The sequence below is a fragment of the Aedes aegypti genome, chromosome 1, assembly GCF_002204515.2.
Source record: "Aedes aegypti strain LVP_AGWG chromosome 1, AaegL5.0 Primary Assembly, whole genome shotgun sequence".
NCBI lineage: Eukaryota > Metazoa > Arthropoda > Insecta > Diptera > Culicidae > Aedes > Aedes aegypti.
Window position 1 is genome coordinate 309896954 of NC_035107.1, and position 26519 is coordinate 309923472.

General features: G+C 41.1%; 1 protein-coding gene across 3 annotated transcripts in view; it reads right to left on the reverse strand.

The window, feature by feature from the left end:
• Positions 1-747: 747 nt before the first annotated feature.
• Positions 748-26519, reverse strand: part of LOC110674248 — a 105355-nt gene continuing 79583 nt past the window's right edge. The window contains exons 1-5 of one of the 3 annotated variants that reach the window (XR_002498766.1): positions 15073-15219; positions 14789-14975; positions 1226-1439; positions 1059-1158; positions 748-993 (exon numbers count right to left, since the gene is read on the reverse strand). Coding sequence is in view for 1 of the 3 variants with exons in the window: in XM_021838504.1 (XP_021694196.1) it covers positions 900-1158; positions 1226-1439; positions 14789-14858 (543 nt within the window). In the remaining 2 variants the exon portion in view is untranslated. Of the gene's footprint in view, positions 1159-1225; positions 1440-14788; positions 15003-15072; positions 15220-26519 lie in introns of those variants that run through there. The other 2 variants (XR_002498767.1, XM_021838504.1) reach the window with 2 other exon arrangements.

Sequence of the window (26519 nt, forward strand, 5' to 3'; positions counted from 1 at the left end):
GAACTCGACTTTATTATTTTAAATATACACTGGCGCTCTATACGTTTCCACACATGCATACATTCTGGCTCTTTGTTCCAGAGATACAATCATGTGTGGAATTTCTCGTAGTTCAGTAAAGTAAGTCTAGGCGCATTCCATGCTTCTCCTGCCTCTATAGAAGGGTCCTCAAAGGATGGAGTGAGGTGCTAAATGTACGAATTTTCCTTCCAAATACACTTCCATGGGGGTTCGGAACTGAACATTGGGTAAGGAACGTGGTGTATATTGAGGGTGGGCAGATGAGGACATGTACTGAATGGCATTTTAATTTATCTCCTCTGGTGCAGAACGTGTGCAGTGCATGAACCGACGTTGCATAATTTTAGGCTCACAGACTCGACAGTTTTTGGTCCATAGCGCCTACACGCACGCATTCCGTTTCGTGCTGCTGCTGTCGGTGGTATACTCCTGTAGGATAAATGAATTTAGGGACACTGTGACGCATCGTTGCAACTTGTGCTGACCATTGCGAGTAGCAAACGCACCGAACAGCCGCCGTCCCAAAAGCAAAACAAGATTTAAAACATTCCATAATGCATTTTCACTTACTTGCCGGCCATGTGGTACAGTCTAGTAAAATGCATGGCGGGTCCGAGGCCGATAATAATTGGAAATCCATCGGGTCAATCCTGCAATCTGTAGATACCTACCGATGTCGAACGACTTGCATCCTACGGATCGAAAGATGAAAAAAAAAAACTCGAACAGATTTATGATTTTATTATGACAGTCTGTCTTCCACGGCTAGAACGCTATTTCAATTAGTCTGAGCTACCTCTGCTGTCCTTGTTTGGTGCTTTCTACAGCATTTTTATGGCTTCAGTTGACCGAACAGATTGCACTACTAGTGTCATACATTACGTAACACTGGAGGGAACTAGTCTCTTCTCAGCAAGCGACCGGTCGTCCGCAGAGTAGCGTGTTGTTTGGAGGTTCTCCTGGCGAACATTACTGTAAACACAAGGCAATTTTTCAGGCAAACGGTGCACTGTCAGGACTATCGAAATTAGCCATACCGGCCAGAGGACGAGTCCACTCCTGTAGCACAGAAGTGAAATATTTGGGAAACGGCCCACAAACGAACACACTGGGGCCTCGAGTCGAACAGGCGGAAGACTGAAACGATGGCATATGTTAATTTATGTAGTTCAAATAGCGATCAAATATGTAAAATATGATTTACAACCGGCCATCCCGGGAGAGACAGAGCAGAGATGTCGATTTGGTGTTGCATTGCAAGCTGTGAGGAGGACCTGCCGGGCAGCAAACTAATGGATGCCGGAAGTTTGCGTTTGCGGGTGTGTGGACAAACAATGGCTGTCGGATGTCCGTCAATTTTGTCGAGTGGATTCGTCTAGCGAAGAGATGATTCACGCCAGGATAGAGCTGCAGGGGGGCTGCAAAAAATTCCAAATAAATAAATAACGTTAGTTATGCTGAAAAACTGTGACTGTTGACACATGAATGAATGGTGTGGCACGGAATTTATTGTTGATATGAGAAATGAAGTTGAAATTGTTTTTAGATGCAATTGAAGACTCGTCGGTATGTGATGCATATTTGGTTAGATATGGATATTCATTTGATGGGATTTTTTTTACGCACTCGAGTTTCAGTTCCGTCGAATGATGCAAATCTATCCTACTATCATTCGGATATTGTTGTTGTTAACTGTGAATGTCACTAAGGGTTAGGTTCAATGCTAGAGCAATGATTACAAATTGTGTTTAGCGTGGAAGACTTGTAAAATATGACAGACTTCAGTAGCCTGGTCACACCATCGAATAAAAGTTTGCGAATATATTGTTAACCCTCAAAGCCCCGGGACATACCTTTTATTTTCAATCGACTGGTGCTCAGAAACCAATAAGTTTAACGAAATGCGGGTTTCACTATGATCGATGGGATGAGTTAGACTTCCTACGAGTAGGGGTTTCAAACCGGAAGTTCAGGTCTGGACATTGTTTTCAACCGGAAATAAGTGCTCCCTAATCACATTTTTACAACCTTAACAACGAAAGCATTGTTTAACGATAAGTTTTAGACATTTTAAGACATTATGTAACGGACCAAGGCAAGAGTACACTATTTGGAGTATTTCTTTTATGGGACGAAATTCGGAATCTGGTTCCGGAAGTACTTTCCGGGTAGGAGCCGAGGCAAAGGAACACATGTAAATTTGACCCGAAGCAACATATGCGGCTACTTGAACGTTATGAAATCATCTCAGAAAGCCAATACAAGACATCAACTCTCAATGTTGTCAATTTTACCTTATGGCCAAGGCTGGGTTGTAGAGTCACTTCCGGTGAACCAGGAGACAAACATAAATAACAGGTAAATCTAGACATGCGACCGCTCAAACTTCATAAAAGAACCTCAGCATTACTGTAAGACCATGCTTCTTGCCTGTAGTTTAACCTTCGTCCAGATGACCAGATAATGTCCGGATTTTGAGGTCACTTCCGTTGAATCAGGAACAAACATATATAAATCAAAAAACTAGGCATGCGACCGTTCAAACATTGTCATCGTTGCTGTAAGGACATGCTTTTTTACGTATTGATGCTTCTGTCAGATGAACAGACAATGGATGGTTTCTGAGGTCACTTCCGGTGATTCAGGGAACGAACATGAATAGAATAAAAAGTAGAACTAGAAATGCGACTATTCAAACTTCATAAGACAACCTCAGCGTTGCTGTATGAACATGCCTTTTACATGTACAGGTCGGACTCGATTATCCGGAGTATCGATTTTTTTTTCACTTCGGATAATGGAATTCTCCGGATAATCGAATCACTAAGAAAAAATGTAAAGCTTTGACAAAAGAACTTAAATATTATCTTTTTTTTTCGTTATTTTATTTATATGATGCGGTGGCGTAGCCAGAATTTTTTTCTAGGGACAGTAAGGGTCTTAACAAGAAAAAAACTTACCAGCATACACAAAAAACACTTTTTCAAACCCCCCTCTTCTTAAATAGTTCCAAACTGTAAAACAATTCATATTGTATATTGCAATATCATATTATCTCAGATTTCTGCATATAAAATGAAAAACAAGTACAGTACTGGACAGAATAAAGTACGCATTGGCCGTTTTTCCATATAAAATGATCAAGTTTGGAGTCTTATATCTTGGTTTCTAGTTGTCCGATTGTTCTGAAATTTTCACCGCAGCTTGAAAGTAACCTCAAATTTGCTAGGCTAGAAATTCATAGTTTCATTAACGAACTTTTAAGTTATCGCAAATCTCAAATTTTGATAATAATGACAAAATTTTGAAGTAGAAATAATTTTTAAACGAAAATATTTAGAGCAATATGTCCTTCTGCAAAAATTTACAATTTGATAAGACACACAAGTTTGCAGAACATCATTTTTCGGTAAAACTGTTTTTTTTTTCAAAATATTTTCAAAATAAAATTTTGCAATTTTTTGCAAGTTGAGAGATTTTCAAAAATTTAAAAGATTGTGTTTCAAATACAGTGATATTTTAATTGAGTAAAATCTATGTTATATCCAGGCTGTGGTGAAAATTTCAAATCAATCGGACCACTAGAAGCTGAGATTCAGATCTCCAAACTTGACCATTTTGTATGGAAAAACGGCCAATGCGTACTTTATTCTGTCCAGTACTGTACATCCAAAAAACAAATTCCGGATAATCGAGTCCAAAATTCCGGATAATCGAATCCCGGATAATCGAGTCCCCGGATAATCGAGTCTCCGGATAATCGAGTCCGACCTGTATTGATGCTTCGGCCATATAATCACTTCCGGTGAACCAAGAGACAAACACAAATAAAGTAAAACTGACTACTCAAACTTCATGAAATATACTCATCGTTTCTGTAAGAACATGTTTCTTGCATGTAGCCAAATGTACGGATTTTGCGATCCGTTATTCTGTTGAATCAGGAAACAAATATGAATAATGCAATCGATTGCCTTTTATCAAAATAATGATGTACAAAACTTTATAACATGTGTATTTAACAATTGCAAACAGCAAAGCAGAGCTTAGACGATTTCAGATAGTTTGAATAGCCGCGCACCTCTTTTTAAACTTTATTCATGTGTGTCTTCTGGTTTACCAAAAGTGACCTCAGAATCCGGTCATTGTCTGGTCTTTTGGCGAAGTGTCCCTACAGGCAAGGATCATGTTTTTACAGCAATGCTGAGATTATTTCAAAAAGGTTGAGCAGTCACAAACCTAGTTTCATCCATATTTGTTTCCTGATTCATCGGGAGTGGCCTCAGAATCCGGTCTTTGCCTGTCCAACTTGACAAAAAGTTAATAAAGACATGAAGCATGTTCCAGCAGCTACTCTGAGATTATTTCACGAAGTTTGAGCAGTCGCACGCCTGGTCTTACATATTATATATGTTTAACTCCCGGTTCACCGGAAGTGAACTCAGAATCTGGTTATTGTCTGGTTTTATGGCAGAATTATCGCTGAGTTTGTTTTATGAAGATTAAGTAGCCACATTTCTAGTTTTACCTTTTATTCTATTCATGTTTGTTCCCTGAATCACCGGAAGTGACCTTAGAAACCAGACATTGTCTGATTATCTGGCCGAAGTGTCCATACAGGCAAGAAGCATGTTCTTCCAGTCACGCTGAGGTTTTTTCATGAAGTTTGAGCAGTCGCATGCCTAGTTTTGAGCTTCATCCATATTTGTCTCCTGGTTCACCGGAAGTGACCCTACAACCCAGTCTTGGCAAAATTGACAATATTGAGAGTTGATGTCTTGTATTGGCTTTCTGAATTGATTTCATGACGTTCAAGTAGCCGCTTATGTTGCTTCGGGTCAAATTTACATGTGTTCCTTGGCCTCGGCTCCTACCCGGAAAGTACTTTCGGAACCAGGTGTACTCTTGCCTTGGTCCGTTACATAATGTCTAAAAATGGCTAAAACTTATCGTTAAACATTGGTTTCGTTGTTAAGGTTGTAAAAAATGTGACTAGAGAAGGCTTATTTCTGGTTGAAAAACATGTCCAGACCTGAACTTCCGGTTTGAAAACCCTATTCGTAGGAAGTCTATCTCATCGATCATAGTGAAAACCGGATTTCGTTAAACTTATTTGTTTCTGAGCACCAGTCGATTGAAAATTAAAGGTATGTCCCGGGGCTTTGAGGGTTAATGAGTTGACAGCCGACCGCCGTCGCATACAGTCGTCTTTTGCATTGTTCCGTACTGTTAATATCATTTAACAGCGCATCAGCCAACTCGATCGTTGTCTGACGGGGTGCTCCACAGCGGGGCGAGTGTGCATTGTTTTATTCCGGATCAGTGCAGCACCCAGTGGTGTGGTGAGAAGTGAAGTTAAATAGACTCGGTAGCGTGGCTCGAGTACTGTATAGTATTATTTCGGGCGCGAGTGTATGTGTTAGTAACTTGTGAGTGGTATAAATATAATTATCTTCAAATTAAAAAGCGGTTCAGTGGTTTTCAACTGTAGTGTGACTGACCAACCAAAACAGGTGAGTCTTCCACGAGTGCCTCCTTCCGGCCTGCCGGCGCCATGCTGGCGAACGGCCATCCCCTCCACCCAGGGGACCCAGGGGGCCCCGGAGGAGGATTTGGCAAAGTAGGCAACAGAGTTCTTGGCGACTACACCGGTGCATTGCTACCGGAGTTTATGGACCGTGCAGGTACTGCAGGACAACTGCAGTATCTAAGAATGGAAGCGACTGCTGGAACCATACCCCAGGATCCATTTCTTCTTCGGCTATCCGTCGAAAAGGCCATTGGAGGTCCCATCTTCGGGGCCTTCAAGGAAAATAAAGGTCTGTCCTATGTGTTGAAAGTACGGAGTCAAGATCAGGTAAATAAGCTCCTCCGCATGAGCCAACTGCAAGATAACACCCCAATCCGGATCACTGAACACCCCCGACTGAATCAAAGGGAATGTGTGGTAACCAACCATGACACAACCGGACTATCAGATGATTATCTGCTTCAACAGCTCTCCTCCCAGGGAATCAAGAGCCTGCGAAGGATCACGCGACGCGGACCGGATGGAAAAGTGATAAACACCGCCACCATCGTACTCACCATCAAGGGCACCGTTATTCCGGAGTATGTCGTTTTCGGTTGGTCACGGTGCAAGACGCGTCTTTTTTACCCATCTCCCATGCTATGCTTTCGCTGCTGGGAGTATGGGCATACTGGTAAGCGTTGCACAAGCCCCCAGCGCATTTGCGGACGCTGCTGCAAGATTCACCCGGAAGAACAAGATTCTACAAATACCCAGGAAGGAGCCGCCAGTGCCCACATTGCGTCGAAAACGCGGTACCAGTGCACTGCAGAGCTGTTCTGCAAGCAGTGCAAAACTGGAGACCATTCCGTCTCAAGTCGCAAGTGTCCGGTGTACTTGAAGGAACAGGCTATACAACACCTTCGCGTCGACTTGGACATTCCGTATCCACAGGCTCGACGTGAATACGAAGCCCAACAAGTAGCAAGTCGAAGTAGTGCTAACTTCTCCGGTGTGGTCAATGCCAGTAAGGACGCTGAAATCGATAGTCTGAAGGCCATGGTTGCAAAACTCCGAACGGACGCTGAAGCTAAAGAAAGAAGGATGGCTGAAATGGAACGAGCTTTGCAGAGCCGCACCGTCACCGACCGTCTCGAAACGGTTAAAGAACACGGAACCATCGGAGAGCTAGTTAAACAAGTGGAAACACTAACTGAAACGATTCAGAACCTCCAAAATGCCCTAGCAGTTAAGGACAAACAAATCTCGGATCAAAATCGCACCATCGTTGAGCTTCTAGGCAGGCAAACAGCTCCGTCCTATGACAAACCCGCGACAAGTTTTGGCTCTACTACACCAGATGATCAAACGCAAACCGCTACTCTAGTAACCTCGCCAGAAGTTTCCGTCATGAAACCGCCCAGTCTCAACCCCAAAGTGGACGTACAGGTGTCCAAATGGATTTCAAATATAACACCGGACCTCAAGAAATCTCTCACAGGCGATGAAACCAACGATGGAAATGCATCTGATCATAGCATGATGTCAGCCACATCTAAAGCCACTGGAATCTCCAACACGTCTCACGTTTCAAACCCTACAAAAAGAATGCACTCAACCTCGGATCACAGTTGCCCATCCGGCGATTCAAATGCCTCATCCATTAACTCGAAGCGGAAAAACAAGCACCGCAAAAGAGGTGGGAGAACCAAACAGTAAAACAATAATTTACGCTCAGTCCTCTTCAAGCATATGGTCTAAACAATTCGACAATATTTTCTTCCTGTCATCTTCACTCCGCAAATTAGAGTTGAGACAGTCAAATTACAAGAGTCGACTGAGCAAATACCGATGAACACACTACAGCCTCTGAACGAAATACTCACGGACAATTCAGCGACAACAGGGGTCACGGACAGCCGGGGCCCCGTCAGTGCGGACGCTACACCCCAACCGGAACTGGCGAACAAGCCCCGGCATCCGGACGTAACTGTTGTTATCGGGACGCAAAAGGGACACAGTGCCTATCCCCCGAAAATCCCAACTAGCTGTATGGATAGCCAGGGCCCCGTCGGTGCGGAAGTTTTGGAAGAACCGGAACCGGCGGACAACCTCTGGCGCCCATATAGAGTTGGAAGAGGGACGCAAAAGGGATCAACATCCTATTCCCCTGAGGACAGCGTGGGAAGCAAGCTACAGGAAACTTTTTTTTCTGCCCCTGCTAACATACAGAGGGTGAAGGTCGGGACGCCCAATACCCCGAAGGACAACGAGGGAAGCAAGCCTCTGTCGAGTCGAAATCCGAACAGAAAACTCCAGTACACCTCCAAATGCCAGACCGCCTCGTCATTACCAACTGAATACTTCCCAGCCTTGGGACCGGAAGCAAGTGACGCCAGGTTGTATGATCTGTTACATAACGCTCGTTACCATCGCTCAGCTCGGAACTCACCCGGGTATTCCGGGACCGTTTTCAAAATGGTCTCAACTCTAACCGTGGGGAACACCGAAGGTCATCTGTCGTGTTCTACATCTCATCATGCTTCTTCAAGATCCCTTGCCTGTTCTGAAATAACGCCCAATAGCACTGCCGGATTGAACAGAACTATAACTTCTCAATCAATCATGCCAGCAGTCGACCCTTTTCTGGATCTACCACCCGGTGCATCTTCGTCCGCAACAACAACCTATGTTAACCCATATTTCGACCTGACTTCCAGACCGTCTTCTCTCTCAAACTCGCAGCAGCACTTCTCCAGAAGGCTTCCCAGAAGCCCTGTTCAAAACAAATACTTTTCCGCAGCTTCTGATGCTCCAACAACGGCGGGTACCAGTTCGGGATCTGTGCTTGGCGGAGCTTTTCCGGGGTCTGCAACTAGAACCTTATATTCCCCAAATGGCGTTTCTCAAACCCACTTTTCTACCACAGCTCCTTCACCTCTGCCAGTTGTGGGTACCACACCGGGACCTGCGCTCGGTAGAGCTCTGTCGGGGTCTGTATTCAGCACTCCCCTCGGTTCAACTCATTCCAACGAAACTTCTCTCTCAAGTTTTCCGGTCCCTGCTCTTCCTATATCACATAATTTCATTCTACAATGGAATTTGAATGGCTATAGGTCTCGCCTATGTGATCTGGAATTGATTATCCAGAATAATCAGCCCTGGATCTTAGCCCTTCAGGAAACAAATAATATATCCGCCGATGAAATGGGTCGCACACTTGGTGGCCAATACGCCTGGACTGTTAAGCGATTAGCAAATCAACGACATTCTGCGGCAATAGGAATTCTCAAAGGAATTCCCCACAAAATTCTTGACTTACCTTCCAATCTTCCTATAGTTGGAATACAGTTACTAAGTTCCCCGTACGTCTCTGTAGCCTGCGCTTATCTACCAGGTGGGAACATCCCAAACCTTCACGGTCAAATCCAAAACTGTCTTCAGGCCCTCCCTGAACCTCGAATTTTCCTTGGTGATCTCAATAGTCACCATCCGGTCTGGGGCTCTCCCAAGGCTGATAAACGCGGAAGCACGTTGATTAACGCCTTCGAAGAGGAAGACATGCTGATTTTAAATGACGGCTCACCAACCTTTTTCAATGGCCACTTCTCCAGCGAAATTGACGTCACCGCAGTCTCGCTCTCTTTTGCCAGAAATATTCAGTGGAGTGTAAGTTCTGATCTTCATGGTAGTGACCACTTTCCAATCCGAATTGCATTGACCACCGGCGCGTCAATTCCGAAGAACACGAGGAGACATAGATGGAAGTACGATAAAGCTGATTGGACGGAGTACGATTTGCTTATTCGTTCTGCTCTTCGAAACAGTCCTCCTGACAACATGGCTGATTTCATCTCAACCATAGTTGAATCCGCTAAGGCCACCATTCCCCGCACTAGCAGCACCCCTGGCCGGAAGGCTCTTCGATGGTGGTCTGAAGAAACCAAGATTGCAGTAAAAGCCCGTAGAAAAGCGCTGCGTCAACTACGAAGGCTTCCACATGACCATCCGAACAGGCAGTCTACCTTAGAGAATTATCGCAAGCTCCATCTAGAATGTCGGAACATCATCGGTGATGCTAAAAAGGCCACGTGGGAGAATTTTTTAGAAAGCATGAATGCATCCCAAACTACCGGTGAACTGTGGAATCGAGTAAATGCACTGAATGGAAAGCGAAAAACTGCACCTCTCACTCTTCAAGTGCAGGGGAACGCTATATCTGATCCAGAAGCAGTTGCTAGCGAACTTGGCAAGTATTTTGCCAGCATCTCAGCCATTGAAAGCTACGAGCCTCACTTTTTGAATTCTGTTAAGCCTTCCACTTCTGCCATCAACAATTTTATCATTCCACCTAACACTGCCGATCCTGAAATGGAACTACCGTTTTCAACCAGGGAGCTCTCCTTCGCGCTTAGTCGGAGCAATGGAAGGTCAGCGGGTCCTGATGAAGTCGGATATCCGCTTCTCAAAAACCTGCCCAGTGTCGGAAAACTTGCGCTGTTAGATCTCTACAACAAGATCTGGACCAATAATGATTTCCCTCCAGCTTGGAAAGAAAGTCTTGTAGTGCCCATACCTAAAGCTAACATCCCCACCCGCGACCCAACAAAATTTCGACCGATTTCTTTGACCTGCTGTGCTGGAAAAGTGATGGAAAGGATGGCAAATCGGAGGCTAAGATACCACTTAGAAGCCAACGGGCTACTAGACTTTCGCCAGCATGCCTTCCGGCAAGGCTACGGAACTTCTACTTACTTCGCTGGTCTCAGTGACGTCCTCAAGGAGGCCTACGATAAAGGTAATCACGCCGAAGTAATTTCACTTGACATCTCCAAGGCTTTCAACAGAACGTGGACTCCACTTGTTCTTGAACAATTGATTGCTTGGGGCATAGGTGGAAGAACTTTACATTTTGTTCGAAATTTCCTTGCCGATAGGACCTTCCAAGTAATCATTGGAAATACTAAGTCATCCACTTTCCCTGAAGAAACAGGTGTCCCACAGGGTTCTGTGCTAGCTGTAACGCTTTTTTTAATCGCAATGAACGGCGTATTCTCCCATCTGCCAAAGAACATATACGTATTCGTTTACGCAGATGATATAGTCATTGTTGTTTGTGGATCAACTCCCACTATGACGCGGATCCGAGCTCAAACCGCTGTCAAGTCGGTTGCTAAATGGGCATCAGACAACGGTTTCCAATTGTCTGCCAGCAAAAGCATACGTTGCCACATTTGTCCATCCGGGCATAGGATAACAGGCCCGGATATCACAATCAATGGTCAACCAATCCCGCTTCGTAAGACTGTTCGCGTTCTCGGAGTATTATTAGATCGAAATCTTTCTTTCCGTCAACATTTTGATACCGTTAAGACAGCGTGTCGATCTAGGTTGAACCTAATTAAATCCATCTCTCGCCCGCATCGATCGAATAATCGAGAAATCCGCTTCAGGGTTGCCCGTGCCATTGTAGACAGTCGGCTTATATATGGATTGGAGCTTACTAGTATAGCGATGGAAAGATTGATCGAAGTTCTCAGCCCAATTTACAACTCCTACATCAGAATCATCTCTGGTCTGCTTCCGTCCACACCGGCAGATTCCGCTTGCGTGGAAGCTGGAATTCTTCCATTTCGAATATTTATCTGCTCCTCCATCTGCTGCAAAACAGCAGCATTCCTCAGTAAGACAGCCGGCGAGGATAGGGTCTTTCTCCTTGATCAGGCGAACAGAGCCCTAAACGCGGCAGCCAACCTGAGTCTCCCACCGGTTACCAGGGTTCACTGGCTCGGAGACAGGAGCTGGCGTTCCGTCCCACCAAAAATCGATAATAAAATTAAGAACAGTTTTTCCGCCGGCAGCAATTCCGCTGCTTTGCGACGATCAGTTGCAGAGCTCTTACAAACTTCGTATTCCAATTTTGCTCTTCGTTACTCCGATGGTTCCCTTACTTGCTCCGGTGTCGGCATAGGGGTGGCTGGTGATATCCCGGATGTAAGTATGAACCTGCCTTCACAGTGTTCTGTTTTTTCTGCCGAGGCAGCTGCAGCTTTTATCGCGGCTACCACCCCTTCGGACCGTTCGATCCTAGTCCTAACTGATTCAGCAAGTGTAATATCTGCCCTTCAGTCAAATTCGCCAACACACCCTTGGATCCAAGCAATTCTGAAGTACGCACCACCTTGCACGGTTTTCACGTGGATCCCTGGGCACTGCGGAGTTCCGGGGAACGAAAGGGCTGATCATCTTGCCAAATCTGGCCTTTCCGGTCAGCGGTATACCTCAGAGGTTCCCTTAATGGACCTTAAACGGTGGATCAAATCTACCTTCCGCCAATTTTGGGAGGACTCATGGTACCGCACAAGGGCACTTTTTATTCGGAAGCTTAAAAGCTCGACCACTGCTTGGAAAGACCTGCCAATTCTAAAGGACCAAAGGATTCTATCTCGCTTACGAACCGGACACACCCTAATATCGCATAATATGGGAGGCGGGCCCTTCCACAAAGAATGCGAGTATTGCCATATTCCAGCCTCCGTCGACCATGTCCTTTGTGCTGTCCCATGTATGAACATCTACGACAACTACACGGTCTCTCCGACAACATTGGAGAGTTACTACGCGACGATGAAACTACTATTGCTGCCTTACTTTGCTTTTTACGTGAAGCCAACCTGTACAGCAGTATATGATCTCTCTCATATGATGACGACATCGATGCCAGCCTATGGATATGAAAATGTACTAGACTAAGATTTGAATATGTGAAATAGATTGACAGTTATCTTCTTTTCCTCGGTGCAGCCTTCTGCTGACCGAAATATTCCATGGTTTCAGCCTTCTGCTGAGCCATCGTGTTGAACTAGCATAATGTTAAAAAACACGTTAATAAAGATGAAAAAAAAAAAAAAAAATTGAGGGTTAAATAGTGAACCAGATACAGGTCGGCAACTTCGTAAAGCGTCTCGAATACACTGGCTGTTCGCTGTGGAAAATAACCTGGGAACTTTAAACATTCTGGACAACTGGCGATGTGTCGGCCAAGTCCAATGAACATGGAGCTCAACAATAAGCTGTGACGCTACACTGTACCCAACAAGCCTTGAAGGCAAAGAGAAGAAATTGGATTTTTTTTTTTATTTATTTCAGGTAGGGTATCCGTCCTATTATGGAGCACTTAAGCACGGTGTTGGAATTAAAATCGTATTGCAGTGTCCAAAATCTAAATATTATAGTATTTTGCAATGTCAAGTGTAAAAACTATCCTTTATCTGGAGTACAGTGAAGTAAAAAAGTAATTTTTGGAATCATACATACATTTTTTTGACATAAATCTGAAGCTCTTCCTCTGTCCTATTATTGCGGTATTTTGTCCTATTATTGCGGTAGTGCCGTCCTATTATTGCGGTATACCAAAAATCATAGAATTTATAACAATCCATATACATTCAATACCACACAATGTTCGAGCATTCAAATTATGCTCCCTCCATGTTAATGACACTGCACGGAACTGTCAGTACCATGGCGTACCATTGGTACCTCGAGTACCTGCAGGAATAAAATATACCCCTTTGTGTTGTCCTTAGCCTCTTGCCCAGCAACTCATATCCCTACCTCCTCGTGGTACTGGCCGGGGTACGAGTAACCTTGGGGAAGATCGGGTAACCAACCCCGGTGGGAACTTTGGTCGTATGCTTTAGCTTTTGCTTCTGCAAACCTGGAGAGACGTTTAGAGACCAAACCAAGCCTATTCCAGCACAGCTTTCCATACCGATACACCTGGAGATCACCACAGCAGACATGATCACAAATCGACCACGTTCTGATTGATGGATGGCACTTCTCCGACACTATCGACGTCCGGATCTATCGTGGCGCTAACATCGACTCTGACCACTATCTGGTGATGGTGAAACTGTGTCCAAAACTCTCCGTCGTTAACAACGTACGGTACCGACGGCCGCCCCGGTATGATCTAGAGTGGCTTAAGCAACCGGATGTCGCAACTGCGTACGCGCAGCACATCGAGGCTGCATTACCGGAAGAGGGTGAGCTAGTACGTTGGACTGAGTTGACGGAACGATTGGTTCGACGAGAAATGTAGTCAGATTCTGGAGGAGAAGAATGCAGCGCAGGCGGTCATGCTGAAGCAAGGGACCCGACAGAACGTGGAACGTTATATACGGAAACAGCAGACCCGCCTCTTTCGGGAGAAAGAACACTGCCTGGAGGAGACGGAGTGCGAGGAGATGGAACAGCTGTGCCGGTCTCAAGAAACACGTAAGTTTTATCAGAAGCTCAACGCATCCCGCAACGGCTTCGTGCCGCGAGCCGAGATGTGCAGGGATAAAGAAGGAAGTATTATGACGGACGACCGTGAGGTGATCGAAAGGTGGAAGCAGCACTTAAACGAACACCTGAATGGCGTTGAGAGAACAGGCAATAAAGGGCGGACAACGGAGGAAATGCCTTCGTCAGTACTGCGGGCGATGGAAACCAACCAACGAGTTCGTCTACTTGGATCCTTGCTAACAGCTGACAATAACGTAAGCCGTGAAATACGGAGGCGCATCATCAGTGGAGATGGCGTCAACTATGGCCTCCAGAAGAAATCTAAAAAGATTCAGGCCCGCACCAAATGTACCATGTACAAAACTCTCATAAGGCCGGTAGTCCTCTTCGGGCATGAAACGTGGACGATGCTTGAGGAGAACCTGCAAGCACTTGGATTCTTCGAACGTCGGGTGCTTAGGACGATCTTTGGCGGTGTGCAGGAAAACGGTGTGTAGCGGCGAAGGATGAACCACGAGCTCGCCCAACTCTACGGCGAACCCAGTATCCAGAAGGTGGCCAAAGCTGGAAGGATACGATGGGCAGGGCATGTTGCAAGAATGCCGGACAACAACCCTGCAAAGATGGTGTTCGCTTCCGTTCCGGTTTGTACAAGAAGGCGTGGAGCGCTGCGAGCTAGGTGGCCGTATCAAGAGCGTATCGATTTGGCAAGCGTGGGGCAGAACCGAGGATGGAGAGATGCGGCCACGAACCGTATTATGGCGTGAATTGTTGATTCAGTGTTATCTGTGTTGATGTTAACTAAATAAATTAAATGAATTGTACATTTAACACGTGGTTCGATAAAGTGTATTAATATTATGTTGGTGTTATAATCACACATTATTTTTCAAATAGTAACATGTTTCAAATAGCTCTATCGCATTTTTTATAACAATCATTCATAAATAATGAAAAACTCACCAATTGTTCTTCCCGGGAAATAGATCGACCGTGTAAGTCTGCACGAAATTATCACCTGGAGAGATCCCATCCGCCCGCATCTACGGCTAGATGTTCGAAAGAAAACAGCTCATGTCCTTCTCCAACCGCTTTCTGAAGGTCGTAAATAATCACACATAGCGCCCAGACGGTATGAACGAATCACACGCTATATTGAGCCAGAAATTAAAAAGGATCTCTGCGTGCATCCGGAACACACCAAAGTCACGAGAATAGGAAATTAAATTACAAATTGTTCTACTTACACAATCCTGTCCTCGCACCAGCACAGCGCCAACCTCGAAGAATAACCGGACCAATCGCAAAGGGGGAAGAATTTCTTCATCTTGTGCAAGAACGAGCTTCATGTCTACGTAGTGGGATATATCTAGTGGCGAACACCAGAGCACCAAAAACGGAACGATGAAAACGTTTGCCTGCTGAGGCTAGTTCTTACACGAATGCACACAGCGCTAAGCGAAGGAAACTGGACAGAGGAGGAAAATGAAAAATTAACTCCTCGAAATTTGGCCACCTGTTGAACTCATTTTCCTTCGATGGTTTCGCTCTAACAGAATGCACAAAGATGGGCTGCCCGAACCAATGAACGGCTTATTGCAATGGCGACGGGCAAGTTTCTTCCCTTCTACGGCGAGAAAATGCTAAGGCAGATATTAATGGTGTAAAAGAAAATGTTGAGTACATTTTCTCTATTGATGTTTTATTGCTTTTGGCTCTGGTCGCCCCACGAATAGAATATTTTCGGGGCCTTCTTGTAGTGAGGGGTGGGATTGGCACGCAAATGTATTCGCAGTGGAGACCATTCCAGGCGTCTATATTTTGCCGTAATGAGCAAAAATTAGTTCTGGTTTATTAAAAAGTGCCATGAATTACCCCATTTGACTTTGTGTATCATTCTTCGCCCTGGACAAGGCAGGAACTGTATTCGAGCTAGAATCTGCCACAACTATTCAGCAATGGATAAACTACTCTGGCCCGGATCTCTTCTCCCTTCTTCTTTGCGTTCGCTTCTGGAGGAAAAAGCAAAAAGATTTTCCTTTCCGCCATTCAAATCGTATTGAAAAGCAGGAAAAGGTTCGGGAAAAGCAAAATCTGTGGATGTTTTTCCTCTGGTCTTTTGTTGGATTTTCTTTCTTTTGTACAAACGGAATGAAACTGATTGCACATTTGGAAAAAAATAATCGTAAATAAAGCTTGGAAAGGAAAGTTTTTTCTACGCTTGGATTGGGGACTCGCAGTTTGGCAGCGAATGTGTATTTTCATGATGATACTGAGTTGAGTGCCGTATTTGAAAAGAGTGAACTACGTCTATAGGACATTTCCTCACAATACTGTGGTGATTCACAGCTATGATGCTGTGTGCCCAGTGGCTAAGAAGCTCAGAAAAGATACCGAAATGCGTAAATCATCCAATGAATTGAGAGCAGACAGAATACTTCAGACCGAAAACCTTCGAGTGGTTTCGAATGGCGTTTCAGACGACTGTAGAACACCAGTCCGGGCTAGAGTTCTGCTATGGGGATTGATGCGTCGTGGATATACAGACAGGCTCCACAGTAGACATCAAGTCGAGCGGAAATAATCTGAGCAAACGTGACCTCTAACCCAAATAAATAAAGCAAGACAACGACAAACATGTGTTTTGCCGTCAGCGCAGTTCGCTACATAGTTGAAGAATCGAAAACGATTGGACCGCAACAATTTCTTGATGTGGTGCCAATATTTTTTTCTCTGTTGAATCGAAATCATGCAAACACATTTAAACGGAAAAAATGTGGATGTGTGGACTAGTTTTCTTCTATGAGTGGATTCTCATGGTAGGAAATATGTATATTGACGAACAGTTTGTTGTTTCTCTGGAATTGGTATAGAAGTTCGAAAGAATGTTTATTGAAACATTCTTCCAAACTTTAGACGTTTTCAAACCTTTTTCGGTAGAAAAGCAATTTTTCGGTATTCGCTTTTAAATCTACAAACGTAGCAGTCATTTCTTGATGGTTTATGGATAGAAGGCTTTGAAAGTTGAAATAACTAAATTCTATTAACTTTTGAATTTTACATAAGTTCTTGGAGTGAGAGCCATGAGACATCTTAGCTATCCAGTGATTTTTCGGAACATTATGAACGGAGCTAATTAGTAACCGCTAAGCAAATGAAAAAAAGGTTCAAATTGCTGCCATTTCATCAATTCTTGGGCGGATTGCTTTCGTTTTAGCTCGATTGGAATCGCTAAACATTTAGACAACCCGGGAGCATCATGACAGCTGCAGTACAACGCCAGTGTACCGAAAAATTTTGGTCCGTGGTACTGTAAAACTCAATGAAATTATGGAGTGCGCCCGAAAAATGGCGTAAATTAGAATTACGCTTATTGAAAATAAATAAAGGTTTACAATTTTTGTTTGGCATTTGTAATATCATTATAAACAAGTGACCACCAAACTGTGACCATAGAGAAGGTTTTGTGCGGTCCTCGAGAAGATTTTACGGCCTGCGAGCGGGTTTGGAATAGTGATGTGTTGTGGTTCGCGTGTTTTAAGTTCCTTATGGTAACCAATCTTTTGTTTTTGAACACTTCTCGCGTAATCTGGGATAACGCCCTAATAGCCATTGTTAACCACGTGTGTAGCTTGTTGTTTCTGAGCAAATGAACAAATAGGCAATCAAACCAACACCATCGGCAGGTAGATAATGATCCTTTCTTCACCATAACGTTGTTAAATAACGTGTAAATCCATCCAAATACTAAGAAACATCGAGCTACACACATGGTTACCAATGGCTTTTAGGGCGAGAATATAAGTTATGCGAGACTTGCTCATTCAAAACGTGCTCGATATTTATGATTAGTAGGGGAATTAGGAGAATAATGGACACATTAAGCAAATGCATATTTAAGGACCATATAATGACAATATTTTTCAGGCAGCCGTGGATGGCCCCATTGTTTTGGTTGCAAGTAGGTACGTGAGAATCGCGTTATCTGTCACATCGCGGAGGGGTTGGTTTTAGAGGACTAATGGATTTTCGGAAATATCCTTAAAATGATCTCTTTAGATCAGAGCTGAGCTGGTTTTTCAAAATGTTAAAGTTTGGTACCCAAATTTACCAGTTTCTAAGAAAAACAAATTTGATTTACCTATGTGAGACGGTTTCACGTAGGTTCAATGAAGAACCGAAAATATGCTCAGTAGCCTGGGACATGGTTATATGAAAAATTTAGATTCTCGCTCCAGTCCACTTTTTGTATTGCATTTAAGTCCCATAACAACTGTGCAAAATTTTAGCTCGATCGGTGAAATTATATTTTAGCGCCAGCCGTTCAAAGTTTGTATGGGATTTACTATGGGAAAACCTAATTTGCAAAGAAAAATCGCCAGAGGTCGTACATTGTCCTCTATAAAAATTCTGAACACAGATCTTGATAGGTATTTCTTCGATGAACAACATTGTCGAAGATCGCAAAGCAATCCGATGCTTGTGAAAAAAGTTATTGATCAAAGACTATTCGGAAATTTTGCCCGATTTTGTTATTATTGTTATTCCTTCACGTGTTAATCAACGTCGCCTTGTCAATTGGTTTTCATTGAATAAGTTTTTTCACAAGTGTCGGATTGTTTCGCAGTCTTGGGCAATATTCTTCATCGTAAAAATACCTATCGAGGTCTGAGTTCAGAATTTTTATAAAGGTCAATGGGCGACCTCTGGCGATTTTTATTTGTAGAAGTAAGTTTTTCCATAGTAAATCCCATACAAACTTTGAACGACTGGCGCTAAAATACAGTTTCTCCGATTGAGCTGAAATTTTGCATGTATTAACTCAATGCTATCGATGGTCCGACTAATTAGCGAGCGAACACAGCTATTCATTCTTTGAGTTAAATGTGTGTGCTAAGGATTTCGGTAGGTACCACAAGTTGATGACGAGGGTAAAAATGAAAAAAAAAGAAAAAAAATACCGGCAAGCAAGGCAAAGCATATCGTTAATTGAATATGTTGAGAATCTGTGTTGCAAGGCAGAAGAATCGAAATTAAATTTCATAGAAAATGGTGATATTGAACAAAGAACGAGCAGTTTTCATCACCCACGAATGTGACGCCAATTATGAATCTGAAAAATTAGGCTTTGTGTGAAAAGTTAAAAAATATGATTGAGAATCTTGATTATTTAAAATGAATGTTTGGGGTACGAAATATAGGCCTGAGTTAAATGCAATTTTCGCAAAAATCTCAATTTTCGTTAGCTTATGATTGCTAGCAGCAAAAAACGAAGCGACGAGCGAAAGAGAAAAGGCTTTGAGAGAGCAAGAAACAGTTAATCTCGTTCTCCCCATTTTCCAAAGACCGTACACTGCTGAATTGAGCGAGGCACTATGGTGGATCAGGCGGTCATAAATTTGTTACCTAAATCATTTTTGGTGATTTTCTACTTATTACTGACAACATTATTAAAAAAAAATCCAAAATTTTAAGATACTGCCTGCTTTAGTTTCTGAGATATGGGGATTTTTTTTTTTAAATTTCCGTACGGGTTTGGGCCAAAGGGTCTCAGATTTTCATGAAACTTTTTCCACAGGCAGGGCTAATCAATATATGAAAAAAAAAATGAGAAAAATTCAGGGTCGCCTATTTTTCCGGAAAACTCAGTTGTTTTTTTGTTTTCCCCTGACACTACTTACTTTGAAAAATCATAACTCAAGAACGAAGCATTGTAGAAACAAAGTTTTTATATGAAAATTTAAGCAAATTTTCTCAAAAATCCAAAAAAAATATGAACTGGAAAAAGTTTTTCACAAAATTTCTCACCGTTGAGAACATTCGTAAAGAAAAGCCGGAAAAACTATGCTCCAACTCCAACCAAAATTTTCAAAAAAATATTTTTGAGAAGGTAATTTCATAAGCTTTAATCGCTGAAATTTTTGAAATGTACTTTTTTTTCGTTTTTGAGTTATGGCCAATTTTGTAAAAAATGTGCAAATGTGCCATTTTGAGCCTTTTCTTTGAAAAATCATAGCTCAAGAAAGAAGCATCGTAAAAACAAAGTTTTTTTATATGAAAATGAAAGCAAATTATCTAAGTAATAGAAAAAAATGTTAACTGGAAAAAGTTTTCCACAAAATTTTCCACCGTTGAGAAAATTCGTAAAGAAAAGCCGGGAAAACTATGTTTCAACTCGTGTAAGATTTTCAAAGAAATATTTTTGAGAACAGAATTTTATAAATTTCAATCACTGAAATTTTTAAGATGTACTACTTTTTAATTCCTGCGTTTGGTCATAATTTTGTGAAAAATGCCCAGATTTCTCGCACAAGTCTTTTCGTTCGAAAATCATAACTGAAGATAAAAGCGTCACAGAAACATTTTTTTTTGACAAATCGGAATCAAATTTTCTCAAAACTTTGAGATTTTTTGAAATGGAATAAGTTTCCCAGGACATTTTTCACCGTTAAGGAAAATAAATAATGATAACCAAATTAGCTATTCCAGCTTACAAACAAAGTATATTTGAAAAGAGTGATCAATAAGATCCAATTCTTAACATTTTTGAAATACGCTCATCTTTCGTTCCAAAAACATGATCAAATATTGCCAAGATGAGCTGTTTACAAATTTATACATCTATAAGTTTATAAAGCTTATTTTCAAATTTATAAGTTTATAAACAAAACTACTTTAGAACGAAACAGCATAGAAACAAAGATTTCTTCAATCAAAATGTAGGCATTTTTTCCAGCTACCTGTTAGGTAACAACAAAATTGACAGTTGAATCAAAGGGGAAGACAATATGGCAATTAGGTATTTACCAATTCTGGTTTAAAGCGTTGAAATGGCTTGAGAATCATAAGTTTACCAAAAAACTAACAAAGAGCAGTGAGAAAGTGAAAGTGTTGTCAGATGTATATTACTCGTTATTACCGAAGCTGTTGAAATGGACTACGAATACTATTCGCTATGCTGTAACCCCTTCGGACTGGACGGCCACAAATCAGTACAAATTTACGCTCGATTAGCCATAGTCTCATGACCAAGTTTCATTCGAATGGAGTTCGGTGGATCATGGAAAAGATGAAAATCTGCATGAAGTGCATGATTATGATTAACCAGAAATGTAAGTTATATACTGAATAATTGAATAAATAAAATTAAAATAATAATAATAATAATCTTATTTATTCCATGGAAAAGAAAGAATCCCTTTTCAGTGTAATGAAAAATTGAGACAGAATCAGTTTTTTTTTCAGTTTTTCTTAGCGGTGTAATTTTTCATGAAAAATATCATCCATTCCGACTTATAGGGTGACTTGTTGTATTTTCGGCAGCTTTGTTCTCTTCGTCTTGGGTGGTTTTCTAAAACATATTGAGCTCAAATTATGCACCAATACTTTCACCATATAAGTGCATCTTACTGCCGAATTTCAGAAGTTTTTGTCGATAAAAACCCCCCATGACGAAGAGAACAAATCGGCCGATAATACGTAAGTTCCCCTACTTCATTAAAACCAATCCCATATCTTTTTTTCAGATGTTTTAGAAAATTTGCAATTGCTTTGATAAAAAATCTTTGTGTTTCCGATGCTCCGATTGAAATATGGGTTTTCAAAGAAAAGGCTTATATGGTCATTTTCCACAAAATAGGCCATAACTCAACAACGAAAAAAAAGGACATTTCAAATATTTCAGCAATTGAAGCTTATGAAATTACCTTCTCAAAAATATATTTTTGAAAGTTTTCCACTAATTGGAACATAGTTTTTCCGGCTTTTCTTTACGAATTTTCTCAACGGTGGAAAATTTTGTGGAAAACTGTTTCCAGTTAATATTTTGGTTTTATTCCTGAGAAAATTTGCTTTCATTTTCATAAAAAAAACTATGTTTCTACGATGCTTCTTTCTTGAGGTATGATTTTTCAAAGAAAAGGCTCAAAATGGCACATTTGCACATTTTTTACAAAATTGGCCATAACTCAAAAACGAAAAAAAAGTACATTTCAAAAATTTCATCGATTAAAGCTTATGAAATTATCTTTTCAAAAATATTTGGAGCATAGTTTTTCCGGCTTTTCTTTACAAATTTTATCAACGGTGGAAAATTTTGTGGAAAACTTTTTCCAGTTAATTTTTTATTTATTCCTGAGAAAATTTGCTTTCGTTTTCATTAAAAAAACTTTGTTTCTACGATGCTTCGTTCTTGAGTTATGATTTTTCAAAGTAAGTAGTGTCAGAGGAAAAAAAAAATCCAACTTAGTTTTCCGGGAAAATAAGCGACCCTAAATTTTCCTCAATTTTTTTATTCATATATTGATGAGCCCTGCCTGTGGAAAAAGTTTCATGAAAATCTGAGACCCTTCGGCCCACTTTGTACGGAAATAAAAAAATCCCCTTTTGTCAAAATCTCTGTGATTACACGTCCAATTAGAACTCTTTATGGTGCATTCGAAAGACAATGAGTTAATCTTAATTCGTAGGTATTTTTCCAAAAACATTTTTGGAAATGTGTACTGAATGTTTACTTAAAATTGTGACATTTTTTAAAAAACAAAAAAAAAACACTGAAAAACATGGCTAATTTTATCAGCAAATCGACTTAAATTTAAAATCAATGTGTCATGTGAATCGTAATCTGAAAATTATTCAAAATCAATAAAACAGCCATACAAGTCATCGTGCGAAAGTTTGGGTTCTTCCCTCAGTATGGTATATCGTGCAAATGTTTGGATTAAATGGATAAAAACTTTAGTGGAATGAATACCACATGCTTCTTTAACAGACGGATTTTTCGCGAACTCGTCCTCGAAATTGGCAGTACCCTCTCAGAATGTTTCTTGTTTTAAAGTAACTCTTATTGTCTTCTTGTTTTAATGTTACTCTGCATTTTTTTACGTTTATGTAGACTAACGTTTGAAAATATCCGCGCATTTGCCTTATATTCTACACGGCGAATGACCAGGAAAATAATAATTGCGTTTGATGAAACACCGCAATGCTTTCTCATATAAAAATTAAGTAAAATGGAAGCAAAACCTCGATTGTTCAGTTCCGCGGGACAACGTCACGTGACTTTTGTGCAAATACACTTATATATCGATAATATTTTTAACCCAAAATCTCATTTTCTCTTGACCACGCATGTTACCAAATAAATTAAGGTAGTTGGGCCCAATAAGCCAAATAAACGTGGTTAAACGCAACTTTTCTCGTTGATACGATGTATGATTGCGTAGATTTAACCTAATTTTGAGTAAATTTTTCTAATGGAATCAAAGGCAACTACCTGGTCACATTTATGAAAAAAAATCTGATAAAACCTTTTCGATGCCCACACTGAAATACAATTTTTAGCGATAAAGCGGTTTGACAAAAATACAAACTCAAACGAGACATCAAAATGCAGAGTATCTGCTTCATACATAAGACTTTGGAAAAAAGCTGGATATTGTCATAAAACACCGTTTGGAACCGGGGTGACATGTTATACTCCACTGTTTTAAAATTGTCGACTATAATTTCATTTATTTTAAGTTTATTTTCATAGATATTATTACCTCAACCCAATGACTGTTTTCAGTAATAGCGAGCTTAGTCATGCGACCTAATTTAAACGAAACATAATTAGAATAACGTTTTCGTCGAAATGCATAGTTAAAATTGAGTTTTTTTTTCAGGGGCCTCAAGTAATCTATAGGATGAATACAATATGAGCTGAACAAAGATCTTTAGTAAGTGCTTCTGCGACCATGTCTGGGGTAATGTTTTGGAAGAACATTAGATCATATTCTGTTAATTTCTTACTGCCAATGATGGACTCCAATCCATTTCGAAGAGACAACATCTCTGTGAACAAAAAACACCACCCCTCTTGAAATATTTGTCAATGTAAAGTGCAATCCAGCACATTACCCGTCTGTTGGCCAATTTCAAGACGAGCGGTCGGAGCTGAGTTGGTTACCCGAAAAATAAAACCAACAGTCACATTGTTGGAGATGGAGCCAAGATATAGGAACGAAATGGAGTAAATATAATAAATCAGGCTCTTGCATTATCTTTGATTCTACTTCTTCGTCTTCTTCCTCCTCAGCCGCGGCATCGCATTCAGAGAACATCATCTTGCGCTTCTCTATTTCCTTGGACTTATTTTTCATTTTTTTCCTTCCCATTAAAATAGAGAGAAAATAAATATTTCTTCCCTTCAACCACTGCAGCGCGTGCAAGTCAATTGGGGAAGCTTTCGCGTTGTGCCATGGCGTTGTGCTGACTAGGCGATGCACTAAGTTTTCGGAAGGGTTTGAGCTTCCTTCCAGTTCACTATCGGGCGCAGATTCACAAACAGCAAAGTTTAAGTAAAACGCTAGGAAAACAGTCCAACATGAATAAAAAAGCTATTATTCTTGTCGCAGTTCGGGCTGAATTTCTTTTTGAGTCTCACACGCCAAAAAAAACTGCTCCCGAAGGAAAGAAAGCTCATCATTCTTTTCTACGCGCTCAGCGAGCGCGAAAGAGTTTTTTTTTCGGTATTATTTATGGGTCTCCGCGAGAAGAGCTGCGTTCTGGAACGTCCCGATCGCCTGATGGTGCCCTGGGAGGGAGGACGTCACGTTGTCGTCTCCGGAGTGGGTAACGCGTACAAATACGACAGCAGAGTACGTCGCTAGTCTGAAGAATGCGTATCATCTCTTCAGGCGGGGCGGAGAAATGAGCCATTAATCTTATGGCTATTATGAACCTAGATGGCGCGTCGAGGCGGCGGGAATTTGTAAAGAGTTGTTTTTCACTTTCTTCGAAACGGTTGTCTGTAATTTGCAGATGTGGCGCATAATGAGAAGGGGTCCCAGCCAGCGGTACGTGACTGGCAACACGTTTTTCGGCTTCTCAAATGTCATATGGGTCATTAGAAACGGGTAGTAGTTGGTATTCTGCCGCCGTCATACATCAGAACCAGTTGTCCATCGGTTGCGCAATCAATATTCTGCCGAATCATTCAATTGTGTTGGCCTTTGGGGTTTGTTTGTCTATTATATGTCTCTGTGCATATTTCCGTATATGAATTGTGCACATCCATTTACGGAAGGAGTTTTAAACTTAGATTTTGGCAAACGGATTTTGGCGGTTCCTAATATCGAAAGGTTTTGTTGCGCTTTGTGCCAGAATATAAACAAATGCTTGCATAGCGAAAACGTTGAAGATTTGATTGTTATCGCATCAAAACATTCACTGCTATTTTGGGGCTATTTTTGCTATTGTGTCGATACGTGTACAGTTGTTTGCGTTTGCCAAAATGATGGCGCCCTGGCAGCTATTGTTCATGCTACTGCGTAGATACTCGAAATATAGTCGTAAAAATTAATTGATAGATCGTGTGTCGATTCACCTATAAATGCACCGGACGGTGTGGCGAATGTTGGATATGTTGGATATTGTATTTTTGAATGTACTATAAAATGAAGTACAAATCCAATTCAATCTATCTTTTTGATAATAAATCTTCTAGCATTTAAGTGATACACCAAATTTAGTACTATACCATTTAATTCCACTAGAGTTTGTATCCTTTGACAGATACGCGTATTTCGACCTCAACTGTAAGGCCGTCTTTAGTGTCGTGTACTAGACTCGACTTTTCAATACAAATAAAAATTAAATGGTGTTTGTATGTCACGAGTTCGCTAGAAAACAGATGAATACACAAAATTATTTCACAGTTGCAGTGCAATATTTGCCTCCGATATATGGTAGTTCTAGAGAAACGTTAAATTTCTGATATTTCCGATGCTAATTTCTGATTTTTCCGATGCTAATTTGGTACAGATGTATCATCAAATAGATAAGTTCCATTACAACAGCTTCCCGCATGCCTGGGACACAATTTTGTGGAACCATTAAAAAAACACTTGGTCCTATCTGTCTGAACACCGACCACATGATGGTTATCTGATCAATTTCTGAGTGTCCTTCCAAAATTTGAGCTCTTTTAGATGAAAACTGAGTGTACACAAGCCCTTCGAAGTTTTATGGGAATTACTCTGAGAAAAGTGAGCAATTAATTCAATTTTTCATAGTGTATGCTCATTAGGGCGATTCAAAATTTAAAATGTTTGAAAATGCAATCTTTTTTTCCTTTTTTTATTGAGGGATTTTCTACCGTAGGCAGGTTCATCGCCATAAAATGCAATCTTTTAAATCTTCCTTACCATAAAAATAGTGTTCTGTGCAATTTTCAGCATTTTCTGTCGTGATTTAATGGCGGCCCAAACAAAAGTAATATGGAGAAATTTTGAAAAATGTTTCTTTTTATGTTAAGGATGGGAAGAAAAATATTGAAGATTGGAATTTCAACCTTTTTAAATTTTCATTTGCCCTTGTGCTTATGAGGGCTACACTAGGGCAGTTCAAAATTTGAAAATATTTGAAAATACAATTTCCCATATCTTTCTCACCATTAAAATAGTGTTCTGTGAAATTTTCAGCTTTCTAGATGATGATTTAAAGGTGGCCCAAATACAATGTAGGTTTATATAGAAATTACTATGAAGACATTTTAAAACATGTTCCAAACACGTTAGTACTGTAACGTAAGTAAAGCTTATTATCCCATAGTGAAAACTCATTCTTCAAACCTTAATGAAGGATGTTGCTTAGGAAGCAAATCCCTTTTGAATCAATTTTGTTTAGGATTTTTCTAGAAGTTTGCAAGGCT